This window comes from Myxine glutinosa, chromosome 7, assembly GCF_964187855.1.
Source record: "Myxine glutinosa chromosome 7, kmMyxGlut1.1, whole genome shotgun sequence".
Taxonomy (NCBI): domain Eukaryota; kingdom Metazoa; phylum Chordata; class Myxini; order Myxiniformes; family Myxinidae; genus Myxine; species Myxine glutinosa.
The window spans coordinates 57,648,259-57,667,733 of record NC_136267.1 but is presented as its reverse complement, the minus strand read 5'-3'; the positions used below and the strand labels follow the sequence as shown (position 1 = coordinate 57,667,733).

General features: G+C 44.6%; 3 protein-coding genes across 12 annotated transcripts in view; 2 read left to right on the top strand and 1 right to left on the bottom strand.

The window, feature by feature from the left end:
- LOC137431272 (uncharacterized) overlaps positions 1 to 3,958 on the top strand; it is a 109,144-nt gene extending 105,186 nt beyond the window's left edge. For all 3 annotated transcript variants that reach the window (XM_078781788.1, XM_078781787.1, XM_078781786.1), the window contains 2 exons: positions 2,372 to 3,314; positions 3,441 to 3,958. In XM_078781788.1, coding sequence (XP_078637914.1) covers positions 2,372 to 3,314; positions 3,441 to 3,562 — 1,065 coding nt within the window. In that variant the 3' untranslated portion in view covers positions 3,563 to 3,958. The remainder of the gene's footprint in view (positions 1 to 2,371; positions 3,315 to 3,440) is intronic.
- The window catches only part of LOC144888143 (uncharacterized), a 1,118,715-nt gene that overhangs the window by 458,180 nt on the left and 641,060 nt on the right, over positions 1 to 19,475 (top strand). The gene's annotated exons all lie outside the window — the stretch shown is intronic.
- LOC144892862 (uncharacterized) overlaps positions 1 to 19,475 on the bottom strand; it is a 473,149-nt gene that overhangs the window by 165,783 nt on the left and 287,891 nt on the right. The window lies entirely within an intron of this gene.

Genomic DNA, 19,475 nt, shown 5'->3' with positions numbered 1-19,475 from the left:
ATACATACATACACACATACATACATACACACATACACACATACACACAAACACACACATACACACATACACATACATACACACACATACATACATACATACACACACACATACATACATACATACATACACACATACACACACATACATACATACATACACACACACATACATACATACATACATACATACATACACACATACACACACATACACACATACACATACATACACACATACACACATACACACATACACACACATACACACATACACATACATACACATACATACACACACACACATACATACACACATACATACATACACACATACATACATACATACACACATACATACATACACACATACACACATACACACATACACACATACACATACCTCTAAAAAGTTGAGTTTGGCATCAATGATGTCGAGATCAAAATTTAGGGTATCACACTCATAGGTGTGGTCATCGATCTCAACAGGTGTTGTATTCTGTTAAAAAAGAAAGAAAGAAAAAACGTTAATAATTTCTCCTAAAAGATACATTGTATGTATGTAAAAGATACACAATGATACACAATACACAAAAGATACACAATGAATAAATAAATGTCAGCTCCCGTTTAATGGTGCCAATCAGAGAAATGAATAATGAATTACCTGAGACAAACTCCGATGGTGGTTATCTTCTAAGAACGGTGAAACATTTAATTTGTTCCAACCCGTGTTCAATTCGTTGTAAACCTCTTGTGGAACAACTTGAAACTCTGCCAAAACCAGGTCATTTTGAAAACCTGAATTGCTGTAATAAAAAAATATATCATGAGTCATATAAATTTAAATTAATCACATACAAAGCTCACATTAACAGTTTAATTCTGAATGAAACTTACCCTGGTGAGTATTCTTCATCACTGGAATAAGACAAGTTGTCGTTCATCTTCGTCGATTCACAATGTTTAAAATTGAACTGAATACGGCTTTTTATAATGTAAAATGTATTCAGGGAAGAGAACTGGCTGACAGCATTTCGAGGAATCTCAAGGCGTGTGTGTCCAAAGCAGGAAAGAGAACAATGAGAAATTCCCAAAGCGTCATTTCTTGTAAAGTTAAGCAACATGTCATTTCTTTCATTAATTAAAAAAAGGTTCGAGGTTTAAGTATGACATCCTTAATGAATGTGAAAAATATCAAATAGGTATAATTGAAAAGACAACTGGTAAAAAAATTTACAAAACAAATAAGAGAATTAATTTAAATACCGGTGAATTGGGTAAAAAAAAATGGAAATATTTTTGAGTGGACAGAAAACTTTGATGGTTGTCAGGAAAATATATACTTTAATTTAAAAATGGTGTGTGGCACAGGAGGCGCTCAAACAAGAACATTGAGGGAGGTTTATCATTTTATCTCAGCTCAGTTAAAATATCTTGAAAAAGAACCAAACTCAAACCTCTTCTTTAATAATATATTAGATGGTGATGGAAGTGGTAAGAGAATTAAATTATTTCCCACGCATAAACAAATATTTGTAGGGTCGATGTTTGAGTAGTCTACTCGGGATCATTGATAGTAAGAGTACCATAAGACCAAGGGGAAATCATTGTTTGAGTGTCAAAAGGCTATAAGGTTCGTAAAGAGGTGAGAAGAAAAATTAACATGTAAGTGAATGGGTCGATGTTTGAGTGGGTCAAAGATAATCTGCCAGATGATATGTAGAAGAAGGATTATAGGTCTATAAGGGAAAACAAATATTTGTAGTGTTTGAGTGGTCTAATAAACAACATTAAGGATAGGTACTACAGACAAAAGGTTCATAAAGATGAGGGTGGGAGAAATAGAGGTGTTAATGGGCAATGAGGTTTAGAGGAAAATTAACATGTAAGTCAATGGGAAAATGAGAGTGTCCCAGAAGCAACATATATACACTACTGACAGACATATGCATACACAGACAGACATACGCATACACACACAGACATATGTATAGACAGACATACACATACACAGACAGACAGACAGACACATGTGCAGACACGCACTGACTTATTTTTAAGATATTAGACGTTTCTAAACTCTCACATATTTTTAAAAGATGTCATTTAGGATCACCAATGAAGAGGAATCACGACTGGCATTCCATTCGTCTAAGTTCCTCACCCAGGCTTTGACGGATTGTCACCAAAACATTTCTGCAAATACTGGATAAGAAGAAATGCTCCGTTTTGAGATATTTTGTGTGTTCTGATTTTGTGTCGTCGGGGGTAAGTAATTTACTTGTTTGTGCTTGGCTGCACCCTCTTCCCTCTTCCCTCTTCTTCCTCCCCCCTCCCCCCTATTCCCAACCCTTTTCCCCACCCTGCAGTTGGTTAACAGTGACAAGGGACGAGATCGTCCTTCAAGCTTTCCCAGTGATCGACCTCTTAACTCTCCCGGTGATTGCCCTCCAAGTTTCCCCAGTGATCGCACTGCTGACTTCCCCAGTGATCGCCCTCCTAACTTCCCTGGTGATCATCCTCTCAGCTTCCCTGGTGACCGTGCTGTCAGCTTCCCGAATGATCCTCCTCTCAGGTTCCCTGGTGATCCTCCTCTCAGCTTCCCTGGTGATCCTCCTCTCAGCTTCCCTGATGATCCTCCTCTCAGCTTCCCTGGTGATCCTCCTCTCAGCTTCCCTGGTGACCGTGCTGTCAGCTTCCCTGGTGATCCCCCTGTCAGCTTCCCTGGTGATCCTCCTCTCAGCTTCCCTGGTGATCCTCCTCTCAGCTTCCCTGGTGAACATCCTCTCAGCTTCCCTGGTGATCCTCCTCTCAGCTTCACTGGTGATCCTCCTGTCAGCTTCCCTGGTGATCCTCCTGTCAGCTTCCCTGGTGATCCTCCTCTCAGCTTCCCTGGTGACCGTGCTGTCAGCTTCCCTGGTGATCCTCCTCTCAGCTTCCCTGGTGATCCTCCTCTCAGCTTCCCTGGTGATCCTCCTCTCAGCTTCCCTGGTGATCCTTCTGTCAGCTTCACTGGTGATCCTCCTGTCAGCTTCACTGGTGATCCTCCTGTCAGCTTCACTGGTGATCCTCCTGTCAGCTTCACTGGTGATCCTCCTGTCAACTTCCCTGGTGATCCTCCTGTCAGCTTCACTGGTGATCCTCCTCTCAGCTTTCCTGGTGATCCTCCTCTCAGCTTCCCTGGTGATCCTCCTCTCAGCTTCCCTGGTGATCCTCCTGTCAGCTTCCCTGGAGATGGGTATCTCAGGTTCCCTGGAGATCGGGGACTCAGGTTCCCTGGTAATCGTCCACCCAGCCTCTTTAATAATACAGGTAGGCTTGCAATTTATTTTGACAGTCCCTGTGGAAACTTCTAAATTATTTGTATTGACATGTTATCTTGGGTTAATATTCACCTAATTTCTCTTCTTTAAAAAAAAAACGTTTTTTCCCCCACAGGTCCCTCTCAGGCCAACTTTCTGCAACAGCGCGTGCCTTCCTACTCACAATCCCAGTTGGTCCCTCCTATGGGTTTTCCATCGATCAACACAGCACGTAACCGTTTCCCAAATCTACCGTAAAACAAGAATGCCTTCACTTTTCCCTCTTGCTCTTGAAGTAGCTTGGTTATTTTGTGTGCGTATGTACACAGGTGTTTTTTTTTTTTCATTCTTTAATGTTAGGCCACACTATATATTGTGGAACCCTCACTCACATTTGCATTTTCCTCCGCTTTTTATCCTCCTTACCTTCTATGGATTTTTCATTTTCTCAGTTCTCCCCAACCAAACCTGTCAAAATAACAGGTATTTTGCTCATAGTTATGCTCTGATGAAACGATTCTTTTTCAGCATTTAAATTTCTGTGATTTTAATATTTACTTTTGCTTTTTGTAGAACAGATTAATAAAATGTACAGCTCTGAAGAGGATTGATGTTTGTTTGCGAATTAAATTTCTTCCTTTACTGCAATTGAAACCCATTGTTACTTTGTGCTTTTTCTGCCGTAGTAGATAGGAGACAGTATCAGCTGTATTTTTCAGAACTTAGAAGGATTTCTGAAAAAAAGAAAACCAATTGTGAACAGAATTATTTGTGCAAATAATATCCACTAAATTCACCTGTATTTTAAAAAACATGTTGGAGAAGCTCCTGGTGTTGAAAGATCGTTCCCAAATTGGTGATGCAAAAGGAATTTGACTTCAATACCACATGGTAGGAATATAGTGTGTATGAGTCTATTTTGCAACTTGGCAATATGCCATCTTTGTCGGTGAATGGTGATAAACGTCTCTTTCAGATAACACTCTGACCAATGGGAAAAAAAATTCCACCCTTTATAAAATGGATTAAATTTTAAGCTACATTTATAGAACTAGGGCATGCCCGTACTATATATATATCTAAAATTATATCCCCCCCCCTCTATTTACATGAAATGGTTTGGTCCATTCGCAAAGCCAAAGCGAACGGCTTGCGAGTACGGTGACAATCCCCCCCCTCTATTTACATGAAATGGTTTGGTCCAAAGCGAACGGCTTGCGAGTACGGTGACAATCCCCCCCTCTATTTACATGAAATGGTTTGGTCCAAAGCGAACGGCTTGCGAGTACGGTGACAATCCCCCCCCTCTATTTACATGAAATGGTTTGGTCCAAAGCGAACGGCTTGCGGAGTTTGGTAAAGAAATCGCCATCGCGTGCACAAACGCGCAGGAAAGCGAATGAATCGCAAATTAGTTTTAATTAGTTTTAAAACATAGTTTAACGGCAACATAGTTTGCCAACGTGAAATAAATGAATACGCTCTCAAATGTGCCGTCCGAGGCAGAGTCTGTTCGCCACATTCGGCACACGTGATAGCTCGCTGCTCTCTGATTGGTTGAATCGTTTTTTGGACATAGCTCGGTAACTACTTCTCCGATTAATCTAAAACCTTGAAAAGGCACATCCTCGGGTCCCCAGCAATATACCTGGCAAGTTTCAAGTATATCGGACCGGTGGTTGTCGAGAAACAGCGGTCGCATACACACACGCATACACACACACAGACACACACACAGACACACACACAGAGATTACTGGAATTATAGATAGATGAGGATGTAAAAAATAATGGTTTAAGAACTTGTTAGAGTTCGACCAGTGTGTAAACATGTGGTATTTGCATCTCTGCAAAAACAGCCAGCTTGGGGTTGGAGCATCGGAGTGTACAGTATGTGTGTACAGTACCTGTGTGTGGTCAAAGTTAAGAAAGAGCATGCACATTTATGTTTTTCGTGGGTGGTTAAATGGCACAGCAAAAAATACGTAATCCTGAAAAAGTGCTCAAACAAGTACAGATACATTCAAAGTACACCACCCCCATGCCAAATAATTAAATGTCCTCCAGCGCGGCATTGCCGGGGGCCGGGGCGCCTCTGGCGCCCAGCAATACCGCCGTGCAGCTCATGAAGACTATTTGGAAGGAGAGGTGCACAATATTTGATTGATTAATTGCATAATTAAAATCAATAAAACATTGTCACAAAATATTTTCTTCATCAATTGGCTAATCGCATAACTAAACCACAAGTGCTTCATCTGAAGATGTAACTTTTAGAAATTTAACTAAATGAGTCACTAATAAAAAAATTAAATAATTATTTATTAATCAATAAATAATTCATCAATTAATTGATTAATCAATAAATCAAAAATACCCTTTAGAGCCAAATCACTTGGTCATTGTCATGTCCAAATATCAGCTTCCCAGCTCAAAAGGTGCCTGAGATATTGCCCAGATGGGAAATAAACAAGCGTTACGCCTAGGTCCCCCCGTCGGGAAAGTGATGCGAATTGACAAAGTGGAAGACGCAAGGCGGCCATCTTGGATTTTGATGTGGCGACCCAATTTTCAATAGCGTTCTCCCTTATGCCTAGATAGACCCACACACCAGATTAGAAGTTAGTAGTTCGTTTATGTTTCAGGTATTTCGCTCACAAGGTTCAGACATATATATGGTGGCGGCCATCTTGGATTTTGACGTGGCCACCCAATTTTCAATGGCGTTCTTCCTTATGCCTAGATACACCCACACACCAGATTAGAAGTTGGTACTTCGCTTATTTTTCAAGATATTCCGCTCACAAGGTTCAGACATACATGGCGGTGGCCATCTTGGATTTTGACGTGGCGACCCAATTTTCAAAAGCTTTCTTCCTTATGCGTAGATACACCCACACACCAGATGAGAAGTTAGTAGTTCTTTTATTTTTCAAGATATTTCGCTCACAAGGTTCAGACATATATATGGTGGTGGCCATCTTGGATGTTGACGTGGCGACCCAATTTTCAATAGCCTTCTTCCTTATGCCTAGATACAGCCACGCACCAAATTAGAAGTTGGTACTTCGCTGATTTTTCAAGATATTCATCTCACAAGGTTCAGACATACATGGCGGCGGCCATCTTGGATTTTGACGTGGCGACACAATTTTCAATAGGGTTCTTCCTTATGCCTAGATACACCCACACACCAGATTAGAAGTTGGTACTTCGCTTATTTTTCAAGATATTCCGCTCACAAGGTTCAGACATACATTGCCGTCAGACATACATGGCGGCGGCCATCTTGGATTTTGACGTGGGTTGCACCCACACACCAAATTCGAATGCGGTCCTTCGCTTACGCACGCACGTACGCACGCACGCACGGACGGACGGACGGACACACGTATGAAGGGGAAAACCATAGTCCCCCTTTCGCTCTGCGGTGCGACGGGGGACAAATAAATAAATAATTAATATTTTAAATAAATAAATAATAATCATTAAAAAATGAAATAATTAATCAATTCGCTCATGGAACACATAAACCACTACAATTTCATCAGAATCTGTAACTTTAAAAAAACAAACATTTTAGTCATTAATCGAATAATTAAATCATTAATCGATAAATTGATTAATTGATTCATCAATAAATCAAAATAGCCTTTGCAGCCAAATCAATTGGTCATTGTATTGGCATGTCCAAATATCGTCTTCCGAACTCAAAAGGTGCCCGAGATAATATCCACAAGAGAAAGGAAATGTATAAGTACTTAATTAATCGCTAATAATTAAATAACTCGTCAATTAATTGATTAATCAAAAAACAAAAAATACCGTTTTTGACAAAGTACTTGCTCACTATTGTGCCAAAATTTTCCATCGTAATTCCTTTCCCAAAGAGTTCTGCAGAAAGGTATTCAAAACAATGGAAGTCCTCCATGCTGCTGCTTTTGAGCAATTGTTTTTGCGGCTACACTTCATTAGTTTTTGATCGACGATATTCTTTCCATCAAGTTGTGCATCTTCGAAATAATAAGTATTTTCTGCTTTTTGAAACATTATTTGTGTCCGAGTGAAGAAGGCGCCCTCATGGTTGAGAAAATTGCTCGTTGTCCATTGCCTCACATACCCCTCCAAGCCCTCTGGTATACCTCTGGCTGCGTATCCCTCTCCTCAACCACCATTTGTTTGTCTGTGTTGTAAACCTTCCGCCAAACGATGACAACTCTCTGTAACACCTTGTCACCATGCCAGGTGGCTGTGTGTTGGCTCAGCAACAACCTGCCATGGCATTGCATCAAATGCAATGTCGTGTTATGAATTTGGGGGCGGGGTATATCTAGATTTAGGTAGATCTGTATAGGTTGGTGTCCGGCTGTTGTGCTAGAGTATCTCACCTGCAATAAGTTCTGTGTTTAGCCCGAATGTCGGATTAAGCTGCATATCTGTGTCCCCGCCACAAGGGGGCGGGGCTTGGTAACTAGAATTAGGGAATATGCTAACTCCATTGTGTGTCTTTCCCCTGTGAACATCCCAGTGTCCCTTATGGCAACGCACTCTTGTAGACATTAGATAGGCCCTCAGTGCACACATTAATTAAATCCCTCCCCCCCCCCCCCCCCCCCCCACCTTTACAATGACTGACTATAAGAACTGACCGGAAAGACAAGCAGGCAGCGGCCACGCAGTGAAACACCATGGAAGACGAACATCGTGCCAGGTAGGCTGGGAGCCAGGCCCAAGAAGGACTTGTGGTTGGCCACCGACCAATGGCATGGAGCAGGGCGCCCAGCGCTCGGCTAATGGGAGGGGATGGAGAAGATCAGAAGATTCGGGAAGGTCAGAAGCGACGCACTGGTTGGAGGGGACGCGAGCTGAGAAGACCGCCAGTAAAACCGCTTGCTCGCCGGCATATTGAGTTCTTCCCTTGCCTCTCTCGTCCCTGGTTCCTTCCTGCCCGGAGCTCTCTTCCCTTGGCCTTCTCGTTCCTGGATTCGTCCTGCCCGAACCTCCCTTCTGCCCGTGGTTTTCGTATCAGTTTGGACCTCTTCCCTGTTCCCCTCTCGTTCCCGGTTGCACCTTTTCCATTACGATCCGAATTTGCCTGCTGGACGAAATACGGTGGAGCGACGATCGTGCGAGCGGGGCCTGCCCGTCGGCGTGCGCTGATTACTGGAGCGCGCGAATGGAGCGGACTGAGGCCTTCTTCCCGCCAAGCACGGAGCCACGTCCGGATGCGAGTTTGGGGCCTGGACTACTGAGACAGATAAGACGCACCACATTCCACAACACGACGAGACATTTATTTTACCCTCCCACCCCCCCCCCCCCTTCACATGCCTCCCCCCTTTCACATGCCTCCCCCCCAAAGCCCTCTCCCTCCCACAGCTCTCTCGATGTCTCCATGTCTCTCGGTCCCTGCTCTCAAATGTTGTGTTTGTGTCCTTCCCCCTCTCTCCCGATCTTGTCTACCGCTCCCGATGTTATTTGTTTTATGTGTCTGTTTGTCTTTCTGTGTGATTAATGTTCGCTCTTTCACGAGCCTCGATCTTGTATACAAAAAAAAAAAAAAAAAAAAAGTCTGGTGTGGGGATGTCCCAATTTCGGATTTGGTTTTTATCGTCACGTTCCATTGTTCTCGGGTTCCGTAATAAATATTTCTTTGTTATCCATTTTAAATTCCGTGTTGATTTATTAACTTCCAGGTTGAAGACATCGAACCGTGAAGGTTAGCGGCATTGTTCATTCCGTCTCGTGTATGATCCGCCATCGATTGAATAAACGCCTCCATTGAAGCTCGGTTCCATCCGTGGTGACGCTCGCTGTTAACTGAGCCAAACCACACGACAGTAGGTCTGACACAATCTGTAAACTTCCCAATCTGGATTTCTACACCTGGAATGTCCTGCCTCCTGGACCAAGCCTAACTTTCCATACAGACTCTCTTGTTGCTCTTCTGCCCTTTTGGCTCTGATCACTTTCTTGTCAATGCCCATATATCTCTGGCTATTGCAAGGGAGCAATCTCGACAACATTGAATGTCACGATATTCACACAGGCTGACGGACAGGGACCTCTCACAAAAGGATTGAACCACTATCTCCACAGCACTTGATATTGATTCTGCCTGGAAATACCTTCACAAAAGTCTCTTTTCAATCATGCAGCAGGTTATTTTATCTGCAGCTTTCCTGTCCACCCTTGAGACCCAGGTACACTAAATCCTATGGGGAGGGGGTTGCAGTCGAGCAGCTTGCTTTCTCAGCATGGAAAGTGAACCTGACTGAGGGTACCCTTTGTTCGTTCCATAAAGCTCATGACAAGTGTTTGTCCATCTTGAACTAAGGGACAAAACTTCATTTTGCAAATATCAATGCCGAATTCTGCAACCACTCTCCTTCCAAGTTATGGTGGCGCGTTGTCAAGTCTGCTTCTCGTGTTTGCACCCCTCCAACCTGCCCCTCCCCTGAAATGGGCAATGCATAGAAACGAACACAACCCTTTAGAATTACCCTTTAGAACCCTTTCAAATTAGCATGCTCTGCTCAACACAAGGAAGAATGTCTAAACCCTGTCCTTGCCTCCAAATAGCGTGTCCCCAACCCATTAATTTCTGTTCCTATCTTACCCCAACATATCAACTGTCTAATGGACCGATTCCTCACCAAAGAAGGTAGGGAATCTTCTTTCAACAGAAAAGTATACAAGGCCTTTGTCCGGAGTACCTCAATGGAGTCCTGCTCTCCTGTATGGTTCGGTCGGTGTCCCAGCATCACGTCACTCCTGGATTCTGTGGAACTGAAATCTCTAAAAATGATTGTAATCTCCTTTGATGAGTCCGAAGCACAGGGTCTGTTTTCAGATGTTCAATGTTCTCCGTTAGGTCGAAGTTTTTGGCTGTTTATTTTTTGATATTGCTCCTTCTGCTCTCTCAGTCACCTGGCCCTCCCTATTTACTCCAGGTTGCATGGGTTCTCCCAGAAACCCCCTCCTGGTTGAACTTCCAGAATCCAGACTGACTGCACGCCGACACTTTTTTTATTTCTCGCTTTTCCCATCGAAAGAACCACCTTCCATAGGCTGTTTCATGCTTCCGTTCATGGCTTCAAGCCAGCAGTCCACCTTTTTCTCTTGTCCACCACAATTCTAACACATGATCTTTTTACTGCATGAACCTTCCTAAAAGCCTGGTGTTGGCTTAACGGTTAAAGTGGCTGGCATGAGATCCTCGGGTCTTGAGTTCAAGCCCCTGTCGTGATGTTGAATCATCACCAGATGGGTGACTCGGCCTGTCATCCTTCCGAAATCAGCAACGTGACTACCAGCTTTTTCGAAAGAATGGGCCATTTGAGTATCCTGTGTCAGATTGACGACCCGCCCATTATTGTGCCCAATAGCTGAGGAAGCTACTGAGGCAGCCCTTTGCATCTGAAGATGCAAAAGGGTGGTGTCCTTGTCCTTCCTAACCCAACCCTCTAACTTGCTGGTTTCAGTGTTTCCTCTCTTTGACCCTGTTCATTCATTCCCTTGATGGTTGTCCCACTGTCCGTTCTACCTTGTTCTTCAATGACCCTCGCTCCTTCAAAGAAAACAAACAAAAAAAACATTCCTTCAGAATTGGTATATTTTAGTGGCTCTATGCCATATTTTCAGTGGAGCAGTGGCTCTCTGCCATATTTTCATTGAGAGAAGTGGGGTCCACCACCCATGCTGAATTACGAGGACAATTAACTTTATTAATACCGAAAACCTTCTCGTGCACGCCCTGAGTGCCAACCACCAGTTTTCAACTCATTCTGACCAGTGGGTCGTGCACAGGCCTGGATTTAGGGGAGGACCAATGGGGACATTTGTCCAGGGCCCAAACTTCAGGGGGCCCACGAAAACATACGATACATTAATTTATTTACAAAGCTTCTTTGGTTTATTCCCTTGTCTCAAAGTTAGCACAGGTGGGAGATAGGAATTCAAGGTCTAAAACAAATATCCCAAGGTTTAATTTGAAACACAAACGAATTCCGGACAAACGAGTGACATGTCACATGGGTCACACGACCTTTTTTGGGTGGATCAGCGTCATCCCATGAAAATGCCGCAATCACACTGAATCTGAATTGTAAGTTGGCTGAATCAACACTTTAAAAAGTGTTGGAGTGAAATGTTTATGGAGCTATACACAGTAACGCAGTGCAGCTCTTCCACCCCTTCCCCACCCTTTCCCCTGCTGCTCCCCCCCCCCCCCCCCACCCTTCCCCAGCGTTTCAAGGTTGGTGGGGAGGAGGAGCCTCCACTACTATAATGTCCCGGGGGCTGTTAAACTTAAATCCGGCTCTGGTTGTGCATGCACACATGCGATACAGCCGACGCACGCACTGCACACAGATTTCTGGAATTGTGGAACGCTGATGTCCACAACTGGCTTTGTAATTAACTAGGGCATGCCCGTACTATATCTATATCTAAAATTATATCCCCCCCCCTCTATTTACATGAAATGGTTTGGTCCAAAGCGAACGGCTTGCGAGTACGGTAACAATCCCCCCCCCCCCCCCCCTCTCTATTTGCATGAAATGGTTTGGTCCAAAGCGAACGGCTTGCGGAGTTTGGTAAAGAAATCGCCATCGCGTGCACAAACGCGCAGGCAAGCGAAATAATCGCAAATTAGTTTTAATTAGTTTTAAAACATAGTTTAACGCCAACATAGCGGCAACATAGTTTGCCAACGTGAAATAAATGAATACGCTCTCAAATGTGCCGTCCGAGGCAGAGTGTGTTCGCCACGTTCGGCACACGCGATAGCTCGCTGCTCTCTGATTGGTTGAATCGTTTTTTGGACATAGCTCGGTAAGTAATTGTCCGATTAATATGAAACCTTGAAAAGGCACATCCTCGGGTTCCCAGCAATATACCTGGCAAGTTTCAAGTATATCGGACCGGTAGTTGTCGAGAAACAGCGGTCGCATACACACACACACACACACAGACAGAGATTAGTGGAATTATAGATAGATGAATCGTACAAGTCGTGTTTGTTCGCATCAGAAGGAGATCCCCAACCAAAACGATTCATTGCGATTTCTGGAATACATTTTGTTTGTTCACTCAAACATCACTTTGTTACCTATATTCATTTGTTATCTGCAATCAGCGATCAATTCTGAGGTGTTCAGGTATATTGTTGTCGATGTCCTCGTTTTTATGGAGGTGGTGGTGGTTATTGTCATGGTGGTGGTGGTGGTGGTGTTTTGTGGTGTTTTGTGTTGGAGACATATAAAACCCTTCATTTTTTTTTTTGCTGTCTTCGTCATATTTCAAGCAACTGCAGATACCTTCATTGTACTGAGAATGGCGAGTCGTACTGCTTGCAGTGCAGGCAATATCCACTGCGGCAGTACTGGTGGACATTGACAAGTTATCGGGTTGAGCATTGCTGTTTATTTTGGCTGACGTACAGAATTCATGTTTATATGTCTTGTAACATCTGAAATCTGCAGTTCTTTGTTGTGTTTGCTTGTTTTTGCCTTGCATTCATATTTACAATGGTTGCTTGTCATTCATTTGTATTTTATTTTGCAGCCATGGTTGCATACACATTGTAATGTTATAATCTGGTAAGTGTGGGCAAAAAGATCAATGTTTTCCTTCCTGACATGGCATGACCCGTCGTAGTTGTACTTTTGTGACCCAATTCACTTGATTGGATAAAATGGTGATTCCAACACCTGGTTTGGATGCAAGATAATGTTAGTCACTTGTGTGTTGCCAAATAAATATATCTGGATTGAAGCTAAAGCAGAGATACCTGTTGTTACAAATGATATGAAGCACCTTCACTATAATAGTGCCACGCCACACAATGGCCAGTGTCTTTGTACAGACAACATCTTTTGTTTCTCTGTACAAACCAAATAATGAGCCAAGTGTGGAGCAAGACAAGGACAGATTTGAACTTGCAATATCTTCCTTACAAACATCTATTTAATTTATTCTGACTGATGTCGCGGTGCATTTCTCTCGGGAGCAATGTGAAGAGCCCAGCAGTTTGTTTCTGTAAACCTGGTTGAGGCATTAATTAATGAAGGATCATCACGTTGACTTTGCCAAAATATCCATATGACTTCTAATTTCTCAAGGCAGTCTTTTCACCCGAATCCCTATCCACTGTCAGAAATTGTCTCCCAAAGCCTCAGCACCCTGTTTCGAGCTCGCTGCTCAAAACAGATCCAACTGACTATCATTCATCTCGTTCCTGGGGATTAAATGTGGCTTCAACACAGATACTAAAATCAATATGGAATCCATGCAGTGTGGAAACACCAGAGATCACCACCACCCATTAAGTTTTGCACTCGACCGTCACCTGACAATTTTATGGCCTCAGATGTCTACGTTGCCAAACACATCCTGTCGATTTATCATTTTGATTTGATTTGTATGTACCGTACTTTGCAGACCGTTGGTGCTGCAGAAGCAGTTTCTGGCAAGGATTGTACTGGGTGGTTTGCCATTGCCTTCCCAGCATTGTCTGTGCGCTATCCTTTTAAATGCTGAACGTCAAGCAAGAAAGCAGTACGTAACATTTTCAAAAGTCTTTGGTACGACTCAGGCAGAGTTCAAATTGCCGACCTCCCAGAGTGGACACTCTAACCATTGTGCCACCGTGTCTGGTTCGATTGATTATTTGCCTCATAATAGTCACAGCAGAATATTATGACATATTGAGGGTCAAGAACAGCCAAATAATAGTCACAGCCTTCACGATGACATTCCGATGCATGAGGTTTGAATTGTGGCCTGTTAATCATGACTGTGATTTTGAGCAGTTGGTCACACTCTGCACAACTCTAGTTTGGCCCGCAGTGACAAAAACAGTATCTGGTTCATCATTTGAAATCCCACCGATGAGGAACTGACCTGATCAACCAAGAGGTGGCTGAAGCAATATTTAACCATCTATTTTATTGACGTAGACAGTTTGAAGCTGAAATGCAGAAAGTACATCGAAGTCTCGCTCCTCTATGTTGAAAAAATGAAAAGTTTGCACGTCTTCAATTATTGTGTGTAGTTCTTGCTCAGAACTTAATATGGTCCCTCATAGGTAATTCTCAAAAGTATTGGCATGCACTTCTGGGTGGTGGTTTGCACACATCGAGAGTGGAGCTCTTTCAAATACAAACTCAGACAACCGATCTAGTCACGAGGAAACTCTTTTTTTGCATACAAGATCGAGGCTCGTGTAAGAGCTAACATTAATCACAAAAAGACAAACTGACACATAAAACATAAGATAAAGGGAGCGGGAGACAAGATGGGGAGAGAGAGGGAAGCACACAAGTACAACATTTGAGAACAGGGACATCGGGAGATCTGTGGGAGGTAGAGGGCTTGGGGGGAGGAGGGAGAGGTGGAGAGGTATAAAACACATGGACACTGCCAGGAATTCCAGGGGGAAAAAAACAAAACACCTTTAGAGGCCATTTTTCCCCACAAGCGGGGGTTGGCCTTTTTCTGGCACCGTGGTTGTTGTTTTTTGGTCCCCTTTTTGAAGCAATGTTTTACGGCCGGATGCCCTTCCTGCCGCCAACCCTGTTTGTCGCCTTTTACGACAAACAGGGAATTACCAGTGAACTGGTACTCAATTAGCCGACCTCGGAAGGATGACAGGCTGAGTCAACCCCCCTAGCGTTAATTCAGCGATCGACCGGGATTCGAACCCAGGATCCTAGGATCCGAAGCTGGCACGGAAGAAGTCGGAATTTCAAAAAAGTGGATCTGGGGTGAATTAACGGGGTCGAAAAGATCAAGGTTTTGTATAGGGGAAGACAAGAGATGGTGGTGAACAGCTGTTTTAAAGACCTGGAGGGAGGAGTGGTATTTAATTGAGTGAGTGAGTTTGTTCCAGAGGCGGGACAAAAGAGGAATGAAAGAGTGAAGGTGAATAGAGAGTCTTGATTTTGGCAGTTTAACCATGAGGGTTGCAGGCAGGAATATTTGGGGGACAGAGCACAGACAGAGCTGGGGGAGCTCAGCGGGAGAGGTGTCGGTAGAAGACAGAAAGACCACTAACCTGCCTGCAGTGAATGAGCGGCCCTCGGAGTTAGCTTCATTGTGGGAGATTCCAATGATTCTGAAAGCTTTGGTTTGAACAGCGTGAAGCTGAGCTAGGTGTGAGAAAGGAGCACCAGCCCAGAGGGGAGAACAGTATTCCATTGAGCTGAGGATGAAAGTCTTGTATGTGGTGAGGAGCTCAGGTGTGCCAAGGAAGGACTTCGCACGACGGATGATGCCCAGTCGGCGACTGGCTTTGGAGGCCAGCTTAGAAATGCAATTTTCCCAGGAAAGATCATGGCAGATAGTGAGACCCAAAAGCTTTAGTGACAGAACTTCTTGGAGAGGATTGTTCATAAAGTAGATAGGAGGGTTTTCCAGACGATCTTTTCAGAGAGACATCGTGAGAGTGTGAGATTTGTCAGCATTGAAAGACATGTTCCACTTGTTTGACCAGTCTGATTTTTTTCAATGTCTGCAGAGAGTGAGGAGGCTGCAGACTGCCGATCTGAGGGATGAGGTATGGAGCGGCAGAGAGTGGAGTCATCAGCAAAGAGATAGGGAGGATTTTCCAGAGAGTCGGAGAGATCATTGATGAAGACCAGAAATAGCACAGGGCCCAGAACACTGCTTTGGGGAACTCCAGCCTGAACAGGAAGGGGGAGATGAGAGAAATCCATTCAGGGCCACACGTTAACTATGACCAGAGAGGAAGTCCACAAGCCATGTGTGGAGATTTCCATGGATACCATAGGAGGAGAGTTTGGAGAGCAGAACAGGGTTTGAGACTGCATCGAAGGCACGTGATATGTCAAGGGAGACAGCTCTGATTTCCTGTTTGGCATTAAGGACCTCCATCCATTGTTGAGACAGCAGAAGCAGCATGTCCAGAGTAGAATGACCTGGTGGCCCTTTTTGTTAACCTCTTTCTTTCCTTCTTTTCTTTTTTTTTTCTTTTTTCGCAACCTCTTTCTGTTAATATCCTCAAAATAGCTTCATTTTGAGCATTATTACACCATGGAAGTAAATAAATACCACCACCTTGATTACAAACATTTGTTAAATGACCAATCACGTCCGAATTAGTTTTATTCCTGAAAAATTTCCATAAAATGACACTGCTCTTCATTTATATCTGAATTATTGTTTATATATTGTTGCGAATATGGAATTTGGCCTCCATATCCGCTTGTAAATATTCCCCTATTTTCTCCAATACTCCCCAACTTTCCCCAATCCCCCATTCCCTAGTCCCATTGCATGTAAATAACAATCAGTAGAGCCGACCTTCCCCTTATTCCCCCATTAAATGTCGTGCCCAGGTCCACCGCACCACACGTAGACAACTTTCGGACATCTTCCTAGTTATTCTTAGTCTATGTCAGTTAAGGCCTCGTTTCCATTAATTATGACTCTTCGTTGCACCAGAATGTGATTATATGGCATCAGTAGTGAGTTTAGGACCTTTCCCATACCTCCTCCCATCTTCTTCCCCGTCTACAACAACAGAGGGGCACGGCGCTGCGCGAGGGGGAGTGTGCGTCCTCCCACCGGCTCGGTTCGCCGCCATCGACAATGCGCTCCAGACGATGCGCTCCAGACCATGCGCTCCACAGGGTTACCACGAAGGGGCTCCTTGTCAGCTCCTCGTCAAGGGCGGAGCCTGGTAAACCCCCCCGCACGCACCCAATGAGAAGCAACGTGCCGATTCCACGAGGCGGAGCTAACGAGCCGAGGGCGTGTCACTCCCCGCCGGATATACGCGGCCACGTAGCGGACGTGACGTGAGATGCGCCCCCAGCTGGAGAAAGAACGTTGCCTTGCCTACGACCGCTGAGAGGAAGAGAACCCGCCTGAGAAAGAACGTCACCTCTGAGCGCTGCGACGAGACCTCCCCGCATCTCTGGACCGGACCGGGTCGATTCTAACCTTTGAGCACAGGTGCACCTGGAGCCATCGCTACCCGCCTGTCCTTTCCATCAACCCCCGTGTGAGTCAGCCGTTGTCCCGTTTGCCTGTCGTCTGTTGGGGAATAATATAAGATTGTGTCTAAGTGCTTGTCTTTCTATGTTGTACCTCTAGCCCCTGTAATCTAACCTTTTCCGTAACGAATATAATCTCCTCCGGAGGTCTTGAGAACCGTATCCCTGGTGTCGTCATTTTATAACCCAGCCGGGTGTCTTCTTTTTCTTATTGAGCCAGCGTGGCGCGGCTTCGTCAACGTCGAGTATAATCGGTAACTTGTGCAGACGTGGTCATACCAAAACCGCTCGGTAAACTAACATCTAAGCCACGTCTGTAACAATATTGTTATGGAAACGGAGTACGGTGCTCCCCTTAGCGGGGGGTGGGGGGAGGTTAATCCCCCTGCTATTTGCACTGGCCGCCTCCGATCCTGAAGAGATACAACGCTCCACAATGCAGAGGGGTAACGCCGCTCGAAACCACGGGCACGATGTTATTTGCCGAGCGGTTTTTAGCAGCCCGCGGCTCGAACCATTAACAAAGACTAAACCCGATTCATAAAGCGTTGGCCAAATCGTGCCACAGGTACTCAATGAGGAAAAGACAAAGACGAACGGATGGGAAAGAAAACCAAAGGGTAAGAAATAACAGGGATTTATTATTAATTATGTACAAAATCAAGGAAACCAAGGGAGGAGGAAAGATACGAAAATAATTTACAGAAGAAGAAGACACAGTGCAATTCTAACTTATCTATACAGGCTTACTTAAACCCCAGACAGAACAAACAAGACAGACGACAGTCAGACTTACACGAATGGGGAATTTTCAGGCAGGAATGGCGTGAAGGATGCGAAGGTGGGACCACAGGGCACAGCAAGCGGGTCCGCTCTGGGCGGGAAGCGAAGAGCCGGCAGTTCCTCGTATTCGGCTTCACACCGCACACAGGCAGGTCACTCGCTTCCCCGGCAGGGCTTCACGCGGCCGGTTGAAACGGGGCTGGTTGAAGCGGCTCTCTGCAGAACTCAGCTGGGTCACGCATCTCCTGTGAAAAGGCTTGCGCGGGCGCTTATATAACGCGCTTCAAGATCAATGCGCGCCATGCCCGTGATGGTCTCTCCTCAGCCCTGGTTGGCTGGTGGGGGCTCGCTGGCTCCACCTTTGATGACGAGGTGGTGCTACGCCCATGATCCGACTGCTCCTCCTCCTTCTTCTCCACCTTAACCATGTGCGTAATGGAGGTTTTGGGGCGATTTGAGCGAGCCCCAGCCAAAGGGCAGCGAACGCTGCCGGCAATTGCGTTTTGGTGGCAATTGCAAGGGGATTCTACCTTATTTCATTTGGTGCAATGCAGAGTCAACTAATGGGAAACAGAGCCTTAAACTGACATAGAATAAAGAAATAACTATAGAGAGAAGCCTATGATTCGCTACGTGTATGCGATGGACGAGCTAAAGGGACGACCTTTGACCTTTACACAATTGGAGGTATTTACAAGGAATTACTATTATTTACAGAGGGTGATATTTATAACAATTATCAACGTGCAGGATTCTCAAATCCGCAACACGGCACCCTCATCCTCCAGGCACGTCCCGGGCCTATAAAACTTTAACTTAATATGGCACGTAGGTGTAATTCCCTCTACAATTAACCTGACCCTGAGTGTGACAGTTTTAAAACACAAATAAGTATGTCCCGCTGTTGCATTGCACCCTACCTAACAGATTCACGCCCACAGGATAACCGAATTACAGAATTCATTCTCAAACTAAACATGAACGGTGGGGAGCATTATTTACAAGTGACGCTAATTGTATTTAAACTGCAACCCAGGACCTGTGATTTCCTTTGAGGGGAAACAAAAAGAAAATCCTGTGGGAGTGGAGGAGACAGCATGCACTGCATCGACGCACCAGCACCAATAAAGAGCACCAAAGCACCATAAAGCACCATCACCTCAGTTCCATAAAACAAACACACTGTTGGTGGTCTTGCTCTTCGGCTCCCTATGCTGGCCGATGTTCTTCCAGATGTTGTCATTCTTGATGGCTTGCTGCCTTGTTGCAATGATAATAAATAAAAAGCACAAACCGTGTCCATTTTTATTTATGGCCCACAGGGGCCGACTATGGGTGGTTCACCTGTGGGCTTGGTGCCACCTCAC